This window comes from Nyctibius grandis, chromosome 9 (genome assembly GCF_013368605.1).
Source record: "Nyctibius grandis isolate bNycGra1 chromosome 9, bNycGra1.pri, whole genome shotgun sequence".
NCBI classification, from domain to species: domain Eukaryota; kingdom Metazoa; phylum Chordata; class Aves; order Nyctibiiformes; family Nyctibiidae; genus Nyctibius; species Nyctibius grandis.
In genome coordinates, this window is record NC_090666.1 from 42,248,571 (window position 1) to 42,259,277 (window position 10,707).

General features: G+C 45.7%; 1 protein-coding gene across 4 annotated transcripts in view; it reads right to left on the reverse strand.

Annotated features, from left to right (window-relative positions):
* CACNB4 (calcium voltage-gated channel auxiliary subunit beta 4) overlaps positions 1-2,793 on the reverse strand; it is a 60,998-nt gene extending 58,205 nt beyond the window's left edge. For all 4 annotated transcript variants that reach the window (XR_011048738.1, XM_068407280.1, XM_068407278.1 and 1 more), the window contains exon 1: positions 2,670-2,793. Coding sequence is in view for 3 of the 4 variants with exons in the window: in XM_068407280.1 (XP_068263381.1) it covers positions 2,670-2,714 (45 nt within the window). In the remaining variant the exon portion in view is untranslated. The remainder of the gene's footprint in view (positions 1-2,669) is intronic.
* Positions 2,794-10,707: the final 7,914 nt, after the last annotated feature.

The following is a 10,707-nucleotide window of genomic DNA, read 5'->3' on the forward strand; positions in this document are numbered from 1 at the left end:
TTTGAAGTCACCGTGCCATTGAGCTGCTTTCTAACTGTAACACCACCAGCTTAGCTTGAAGCAGTTCAGAGGCACTCAGCAACACACATCTATTTCAGGCCAGTGAAGATCGACAGAGGTTAACCCTTCGCCACAACTGCTGCTCTTCCCTCTGCATCCATCAGAAAGGAACAGATTCACCACGATAAACCCAGCCCACCAGCCACTCTCTTTACGTTGCAGGGACAAACCCCAAGAAAGGAGGGTGAGGAAGATGTTGCTGTACTAGAACGACTCGTCTTGATAGGGTTTATTTTATGCTAGAAGCATTGCAAGTAGCACAAGTCCTCGAACACATCTCCCCTGTGCTTCAGGGGATGAAAGAGCACGTAGAGTACACAAGCTCCCAGATCCTTCAGTTCACCAGCTGCACAACACCTGGGCTGAGCCTTCCAGGCCCTAAACCCCAGAACAATCCAGAGGCCTTTTCTTTAATCTTTGCACGCTCACAGTTATTTTCTCTTAACCGCAGGGAACCAGTATTCTACCCCTGAGTTGTTTTTCACTATATTAATTCTATTACGCTGGCTCTCTTTGGCTTGAAAGTAATACTCATATGACCCATCACGCTACCTGTCTGCCAGAATATTGTGTCAGCAGGCGTTCTCAATTGATGAGTCAGAATCCAAAATAATAATAAGGTATAATGTTTTAAGTGAGTGGCTCAGGAGCATAAAGCAAACAAAACACTTGGGGAATTTCATCTACTTTGTATCCGAGCCTTCAAGGTTTACAGCCTCTAGCTTTTCCACATGACTATGAGATCTAGATCGCTTTTAGGGTGTGGTGGTTTCGTTTGGGGTATTTTTTTGCTAATAAAAGCAGTGATCCTCACATATTCCCGTGACTCCAGAAGTTAAGTCTATCAAAAACATTCTCAAGTACTGAGAGACTGTAAAATTACAAAAGCTGTAAACAGCATTATCACAAGCTAGTTAAGAGAATATTAAGGGACTCGGAAATGACTTGTTATCCCAGTCCTTCAGAGTGGACAGCTAAAGACCTCGTTCCTCTCTTCTGTTACTAACATGATTCTTGCAGTACAAATCCTAACACAGGTGTTTGTGTAACAGGTAGGTCTCTGGTCTTCTGCTGTCATTAAAACTGCTTCAACTGCTTTTCCCAAATAATGTTCTTGGAAGAAATCAGTGGGGCTTTACTGAAATAGGTGGAGTTAAGAACCTCAGAAGCACCCTTGAATCTCACGAGACACTTATCTGCGTTCTCTAGTGAACTTTAAAATTTGGCTTTTATAGATAAAACATTTCTTCTATAGCAACCACTATGGAGCAAGTTAGCCTTCTTAGCCACGCTATTATACTTTTGTCCTCTTAAGAGCTCATTTACACTTTGCTCAAAGACATTATACCATCACAAGACAGACTCAGGATTGAGAACAGTTCCCAAGAATTCACGCTTTCCCTTACAAACGCCTGGTTTACAGAAACATCCAGCTGGATCCTAAAACACATCCCTAAAGGAACCAACACACTCATATGCACTTGGCATGGCAGCTCGTAAGCAGCAGTGAGAGAAAACACAGATTAACACATGCATACTAAAAAGGCAGGAATTTCTAAATTGACCCAAAGCAGCACAGTTTTGAAGGATTCAAATACATGGGGTTTCCTCTCAGCATGGTGTACTGCATTATTTCATTTCAGTCCTGCACGGTTGTGGCTCCTCTCCCTCCAAAATAAACGGATGCTAAAACAAGTTGCTCGTACGTGAGGCAACACGTAGACAGATCACACTGCCCAGTGCTAGACTAACACAACCTCATTGTCAGGCAAGGAAAAAAGCCTCCTCCGAAGCGATACAGGACCTCGTCCATTCCCCTGGGGATCCCACATCATACGATACATACGTCTGCATTGACGTACGCTCTGTTTTATGTTATAATCTGTGTATTTTATGAGCTGGCCACAACGCCTTATGTAACAGACCCCTGTTTAATATGGAATAGCATGCTCATCGCCGCAGCAATCCCAGCAGTTTCTCCTGCTCAGAGTAATTCTGCCCCACAGGGCTGGAAAGAAAGGCCGCTTGGACACCGGCCGCCAACGCTTCTTATTTTGGGCATCAAGCTCTGACCCCGGTAACGGGGCCCCCGCGCCGCACGAGAACCATTTTGTGAGGGATGTCACCGCTTTCCCAGCAAGGCTGTAGCAGACTGAGGGAAGATCATCTCCCAACAAACACCACCAACCTGTCCCGGCTTCTTTTAGGCAATATAGGTTCTGTCACCCCGACGGTGCCTCAGCCACCACGGTACCGGCGCCGCCGCTTTGAATCCACACCGAAGGCGGCCACGCTGGCCGGGATACGGGCGATGCAGACGGCAGCCGAGCAACTTCTGCTGCTGTTTTGTCAAAACACGCACCGAGTATTGTGTAATTAGCAGCCTTCCCCGAACCTAACGGGAGCAGGAGCTGGCGCTGCCCGGCTGCCCGCCCCGGGAGCACAAGCGCCGGTCACCGGCGGCAAGCTCTGCCGGGACCCCGACACCCCGCTGCTCCCCCCCAAATTATGTAACGGAGGATCGTTTCGGGTGGCTCCGACCGGCACACGCCACCGCCGGTGCGGGTGTGTGTTTGCGGCCCCCCCCCGGCCCCCGCGGCAGCACTCACCGCCTCCGAGTCTTCAAATCCATGCAGGTACAAATTGTCGTACATGGAGGTCCGCTGACGCCGGGCGCCTCTCTGGGTGCGGAACCGGCGCTGCGAGGCGCCGCGGGGGAGGGGAAAGGGGGGGCCGAGCGGCGGCGGAGGCCTGTGCGGCGGCGGCGGCGGGGCCGAGCCTGCCCTCTCAGCGCTGCGGACGCCCCAGCCGCGCGGCGCCGCCTCCCGCGCCCACCGCCGCCGCAGGTGCCCCTGCCGGCGCCGCGCCGCTCGCCCCCCCCGCGCCGCCTTCCCGCCCGCCGCGGCCCGCTCCCCGCGCCGCCGCGCCCCATTGGCTGCGGCGCGCTACCGCCGCGCCGCCATTGGCTGCGACGCGCCGCCGCCGCGCCGCCATTGGCTGCGACGCGCCGCCGCCGCGCCGCCATTGGCTGCGACGCGCCGCCGCCGCGCCGCCATTGGCTGCGACGCGCCGCTACCAGCGCCGCCGCGCGGGGCGCCCCCGAGCACCGCTGCCCGCCGACACCGCCTCGCGGCCGCGGCCCTGACAAACCAGCGGCGGCGGCTGCCTGCAGGCGCCCGGGCCGCCACCGGCCAGGGTGCCTGAGGAGGAGGCGAGGGGAGGCAAATAACGGGGACGTTTCTTTCTTTCTTTCCCGCAGCCTCACTCCTTCAAGGTCCCACAGAACAGCGACTCGTTTGTGAGGACAAACCCCCCTCCCAAGGTCTGGAAACAAACCAACCAAACCCTAAAGAACTAAAAGAACATAAGTAGGGGCCTTATTTACACGTAAATTAAGAAACAAATTGCTAAAACGTGTCCTACTGGAGCTCTAATACTGAAATTTCTGGTTCCACCTCTCATTTCAAATAACCACTGGTTTCTGTGGAGTATCAGCCACTCACACACACGCTGTGCCTCACAGCATGCCAAGGAGACAAGCAAACCTTCCACTGGTGAAGAAACCACGTCCAGAGAAGATAATTGACAAAGAGAGTCACTTACACAGCGAGGAAACTGCAAAGCCAGCCCTCCACTTGTCTGTCTCTTGACTTCCCGCCTCATACACTTAAGCACTGAATGTTTCTCCTTCCTAGAACATGAGAACTTGTAGTGGGCAAGTGTGGTGCTAGAGAACAACCCTACGTGATAAAAAAGTAAATAAATAATAAAAAAAAAGAATTATAGGGAAACAATTTATTATTTACTTCCTGCCCTTATTAAAAAAATTATTTTAAATCTCATCTTCAGTGCAACCAGATCCAACATCTCAGTGTTCACAAACACCTCCTTTTTGTCTTTTCCATTTGATTCATCTACTATTCCTTCCAAAGGCTTAATTTAGCTCTGCAAAGTTACCACTAATCACTTGGGAAGTGTCCAACAGACACCTGAAGCAAAGCCAAAGGTGTTATTCTCCCCATATTCACAATCTCCTGCAAATTTCATCAAAGATTCCACAAAGTTATGGTACGTCTTATTCCCAATTTACTACTTCTATGCCCTCCATGTGTTCTTTGCTTCTGTCCATATAACCTCCTGGTTTGCAAGAGCAAATATCTGCATATAGAGGAAGCACAGTCCCACAAATTATCCAGAAAAGAATCTCATGGTTAAAGTTTAGGTTTCTTGAAGTGTTTTTCAGGATTGATCTTCCAAGGAATAGCAACTTCACCTCTAGCCCTGTGCAACGAGCTCATTGCCAATGTTCACCCAACATACAAAACACAACAAGTAGTTAATAATGAATCTCTGATGGCTTTTCAGTGGTCTGTCTCAAACAAGAGAGCGCTTCTGTCAAACCGCTCCTGGTGGAACGGTTGTTCAGATGACAGAAACCATGTCTACGATTGACACTAACTGGCTTCTTCCTGGCCATCCCAACCAAGTGTGGGACAGGCCTGGGGACTGAGTGGCTCCTCCTCCTCCTGGGGGTTATCTTTCCAGCTGGAGAACACCACCAGCATGTTTTGGGGCACTTCATGGTGGTTTGAGCAAGGCTGTTCAGATGGAGGAGGCTGTCAGCTTCTAAGATTGCCTTTACAATTCTCATTAAACTCCTTATACAGGAGTTAATGGATCAATTTTTAGGGCCGGTGCTACAGAGCAGGTCCCTTCCCCTCCCCACCCTGAAGATCTGTGATGTTGCAAATTTAAAGAAATAAATACATCGTTAGCAGGAGACTATTAAAATTTAAAATGAGAAGGAATTTCTAAGCGCAACATCAGAATTATTTGTCAGCTCAAAATAAAAAAAGACCATGAAATCACAAGAAGAAAAAAAAATGTGTCTGAACTTCACATAAATTTGTAATGAAATAATTTAATTCAGAAGTCAGGGGAATCACTATTTGATTTCCAGTACTTACATTTCACACTGTCCTTTTAAGACACAGAGGTTATTAAAAATACATATTTAATGACTCAACTTGAAAGGCTCCTAAAAGATGCTATAAAAATACACACAGCTCATTAAATAGGGATTGTCCTTGGAAAAGATCTAAACATAAGGGACAGTCGCACGACCTACTTCAAGCATGTAGTTTAAGGGCCTGAAATACAGTGCTTAGGCCGCTGAGTTAGGGTAGAGACACCATGTTACACTGGATATATGGGTGGGTGTGTCTGTCAGGTTCCAGAAAGTCAGATCTCTTTGGTTTCGACTTATAGGATAGCTTAGCACAGGCAAAATGGAAGGAGTGCAATGGGAGAGACAGTTAAAAGCTTCATCTTTTTTCAGTGAGCTTCCCAAAGAGTGGTTCAAACGAATGAAAAAAAAAAATCCACTACAATAACAGATGAGGTTCACACACTAACTGAAGGTTTTGAGCTATCAGAATCATCCCTGGCTGATTTCCGACAGAGAATACAGATGATCTGGTATTATTGGGCAGGGAATTCCACTGCCTCAGGCCGTAGAGAAAGACTCTGGTACCTGTCATCTTCAGTCTCCACTTGGCTAACACTACAGCAACTGGCATCCAAAAACCCATCAGCTTGTGTGTGTGCGCACGCATGGCTGCGAGAGACCCGGTCACAACATGTAATGGGTAAATGAGCTGAACTGAGTCTTTTTAAGGTCTAACCCTTTAAAATACTTTGTTTTTAAATAGTGTCAGTTGCTGCATTATATATTTTGTTCATATCATTCATTTACGATACTAATCTTCAAAGACTGGTAAACAGGCATTTTAAAGGAGTCTGGTCTCTACTTTTAATGGGATTTAACCACGGTGCGTTGCCATCTCTGTAAGCCTGTGGGATGTTCCTCACCGAGGATGGCCATCCTCTGATCTCTGTAAGCCTGTGGGATGTTCCTCACCGAGGATGGCCATCCTCTGATCTCTGTAAGCCTGTGGGATGTTCCTCACCAAGGACGGCCATCCTCTGATCTCTGTAAGCCTGTGGGATGTTCCTCACCGAGGATGGCCATCCTCTGATCTCTGTAAGCCTGTGGGATGTTCCTCACCAAGGACGGCCATCCTCTGATCTCTGTAAGCCTGTGGGATGTTCCTCACCAAGGACGGCCATCCTCTGATCTCTGTAAGCCTGTGGGATGTTCCTCACTGAGGATTGCCATCTTCTGATGATGTCGGCAGGACCACTATGAAGTAGGTTTCACATGGAGTCACTGCAATATTGTGTGCAGGGAGCATATGTTGTCCTTTGATCTCAGCCCACAACTCCACATGTTCCCAAAGGCACAGGAGATTTTGAAGGAGATGTAAACAAAAAAAAAAAACAACCACAAAACAATCCAGTTTCTATAGGACCTACCCAATGCGTCTGTCAAAAACCAGGCTGTCCCATCGCTGAAGATGTGTAACATGAGTTCATGTGGCTTAACAACGAAGGTATCATTCAGAGTCACAGGGCCGTCCAGGGAACCCAGGAATTTCTGGACACATACCTAAAGGACTTCAGATCACCTGTGCACTGAGCATCCCCTCACAGGCAATATATACTGTAGCATACTCCCAACTGGCTGAAAGGCTTTGGTCTCAGAGGTGGTACCCGGAGGAAGCTGGTTTTCTGTGCTTCCTTTTCATCTTAGGGTTGGAGAATGATCCTGCAAGCATGTACCTTAAGGTAGCACTACCTACAGCTGCTGTTTCCAGGTTGCTACCTAGCATTTTCAGTCTTCTAAGACTTCTAATGACTGATAAGTCACTGGGGATAGAACACAGACGAACACGTTTTCTTCTGGCCTCAAATAAATGCAATACATAGAAACTATGCATAAAACAAACAACAGTGATTAACTATACGTGCGCTCAAATACTGCCTACCAAAAACTCTTCTTGAGCAGAAATGGGAACCACACAAGAAAACCCAAGGAATTATTCCAAAGAAAGAATTCCTCCTGAAGTTAGGGGCCACATAAGAGACTGGACTCAATGCTAATTAAGCTGTTGCTGACATTTTGATCCAGCATTAACATTAAAGCCAGTGCTTTATTGCACCCTATTAGGCTGGGGGCAGGGGGGGAAGAGAAGGGATTGGAAGTCAGAATACTTTGAGCATCCCACAGACCTCTGAAATACTTGGCTTCCTCCAAATACTCTGATCCCACTAGAGATTACTCGTATTCTCTTTATTTTACTAGAACCAACCCTTTCTGAAGTACAAAGGAAGTCTCTTTGAGCCATGCATCCATATATTCCTGAATATCAATTATTTAGTCATCTCTGAGCTATCCAAATGTGGGAATACTGTTTTTCCCAGGGCATGAATTTTGTACAGAACCATAGGAAATTTTATTAAAAGCCCAACCTAACAATTACGCAATCAAATGACAGCACTTGCATGGTTCTTTTAGGAGATGTAGCAAGGAACTATTTGCATAAACACACTAAAATGCTCTTTGAATAAACGCACAGTAACTAGATTGCCAAGTCAAGCAAATGCCTCAGCACCGCAGTGCGCAAAGCCAGAGTGTAAGTCAGCAAGTTCTTTTTCGTACTTTAACAAATTTCACTTTCACCTGGGATTTCGCTGTTACCAACCGACTGCGAGCCGTGCAGCAGGACTGCAGGCCTCGATGCCTCGTACCCTGCCACTGCGGAGGAGAGGAGGATCGACAGGAATATTAACCCTGAAGCAACAAAACCCAAACACCAACTCAGTGAAAGAGGTGAGAAGTTCTTCATGGCCTCTCCTGCTCTGACAGTAAGGTTATGATCCTGGACTCTCAACATTACTTAGGGATAACAAGACAGTATCCCCACAGCTGGCAAGGGCATATTAACAAAACGCATTAGTAGTTACATTAATAGCACATTTGGATATGAACCCACTCCTTCTAGCAGAGTTAAGCACACAGAAGACTCCAAAACCCGCAGTCTTCATCAGCATACTTCATATGAAACATAAGCATTGGGTTTTATCTTCCATTGCCTGAATTCTGGGACCTGTTGAAGAAGATTGCTCTCCCCCATATAATGCTGCTCTTGTCGAAATCAGCCAAACAGCCCAAGAATCTATTTCATTAATATGAAGGAAAAGGACTGTCAGCATTCCCCAGCAATCCACCTAAGGCACAACTTGCTTCCATCTGTTGGAAGGAGTCCAGTTCCTCACTCCTCTAAGTTATCTGGCATAGCTCAATTGCTTACCCCTAAAGCAACTGCTTTCTCTCTCTCCTCCTCTGTTTTAGGATATAGATTAGATAAGCATCTGGTTCAGTATCAACAGCTTCTGCCTTGGGGTGGAGGTATGAATAAGATAACCTCTTGAGATCCCCACTAACCCCGTTTTCCAACATCTCATGAGCAATGAGAACTGGATGACATTTGTGGTACTTGGCAGTCCTTGAAGCTATCAGATGAATAAGTATGTATTTATATTTCAAAAGAAAGAAGTATTGTGCTGCTTGGGACATGTTGTGGCACGGAGGATTCTGCACATTTAAAGGTTTTATTCAGAGACTACTGGATGGCATGCTTTAATTCTTCGAATTTCAAGTAATAAATTAGTCTGGTAGGGTCTAATTTGACAGTTCTGGAGGAAGCGAGGTGCCACCTATTCTAAAACACATTTATCTGACACTGTTATATAAAGGCTGCTATAATTAAAGAGAGTGTGAAGACTTCATTGTCACTTTCTCTTGGTTTAAAGCACCTACAATGAGAGAGGTAACTGGGCTAATTTTGTAGGTATCCTCTATATTTAACTAGTTGTGAAATTTCTCTTTCCTGCAGGCACTATGGAGCTTTGCAAGAAGCTGAGCAGTGGGGACCTCGGAATAATAGCTACGGCCTTCCAGAATGTTTTTGATAGAACAGATTATCTCCACCTCCTGAGGCAGACGTGAATATGCTCTGAGGTTTTAATAACTCAAGCCAACTCTAATTGTGGCTTCCACTGCTGCACAGTATTAAGCAAAGCAAATCCAAAATTACCTGCAAAATGTTGCAAGACATAGCCCGTAGCTGTGCCACTGTATTAACACGGGTCTCCCTTTTAAAGACGTGGAACCTGAAATGAAGTGCCTACACTGAGCGGTCATGGTGATATTCACAGACACTGAACACACAGAGATGTCCCTCCAGCAAAACTCCCATCGACCAGCAGCTCTGAGCATCCACCACACTGCTACTGGCTGAAGGTCCAAAATATCCAGTCACGCTACAGGTACCAACCCAAAGAGACAGAGTGGTTTTATGGCTGGAACTGTGTCGTATTTCTTTGTTGGAAGGAAGATTGGGGGGGTCTGTTTTTAGAGAAGATACATATTTTTATCTTCCATGCCAAAACCCATCTGGGCCAAAGGATTAAGCATTTGTTTTATTTCTTATTTTAAGCTTCTCTTCTTTTCTTATGAATGTTAATCAATCTCCTTAACTGCCGTAAGTGCTGACGCTGACTGTTGCTGTACACCACTTTAGACTGCAACTGATGAAATGATGGGAAACTATCAATAAAAGCCAATTACGAAGTTTATGGGAAGCTGGTGCTATTTTACCCAAGTAGTGAAAGTCCCCACTGTGTTCTGGAAAACCTCATCAGTACCAAAACACACACAATCATCCACCTAGGGCTGATGAAAGCAATTTGCTGCTATCCTAAGTGAGTTCATCAAAATCCCAAACTTGTGAGATGAAGGATGTCACAGAGGCTACAGAGCAATAAGCAGAAAGATTGTCCAGTCTGGTAAAAGACACAGCCTAGAAAACTTCTGGTCAGTGTTAATTTCCCAAATACATTCAAATATTTGTAGTTTTATCAGTAAACATTCATAAAAAGGTTACTTGAAATATATTTCTGATAAATTACAACTATCAAGTAATCGTTCTTTAGAGAAAACAAAGCCTTGACTGAGCAGTTGGAGCTGGACAGATGATCCTGCTAGCTAAAATGAAATGCCAGCTAGCAGCTAGGATAATTTAGACTGGGACAAAGGATGTTTTAAAAGGAGTCAGACAGAGTTTTGAAGTCCTAGTGCTAAGGAGAATTTGTTGTTCTTGTGAAGAGGTTAAAGGGAAAAATAAATAAATAAAACTAGACAAACGTGACACAAACTTATCTATACTTTGCTGCTTCTCCTTGGGATTTTACAGGGATGGCTTGATTAGCCTGGTGATTTTATTACATCTTCTTATGCTTTATAATCCAATCAGCATATACTGCAGCACAGCACTTTGAATTTCATGGCAAGGGACTACAGGAAACTCTTCAGTTCATTTCGGTAGATTTCCATGACGCCCGTCCAAGTGGAGAAACTGATCCAGAAACAACAGATCAATGAATGAGGAACCACTTATCCGACCTGATTTCTTTAAATATTTAGTCAGGATAGTTGGGAACTGAGCTGAGAAAAACAAAGAATCAAGGATTTGGCTCTGTATATTTCAGTAAGTTGAGTTCTTGCCTGTAAAATCTCTGTGAGACCTTTTCTCACCTACCTGATGAAACTGTCGATTTATGACATTGACACCATCCAGAAACAGAACACAAGATCTGTGTAAAAAATCCTGAAAACAATGACTGCTTATCATCATTATCCTAAAGCATACTTTTAATGTGTCTCTGTTTGAGAGGTTCATCCCT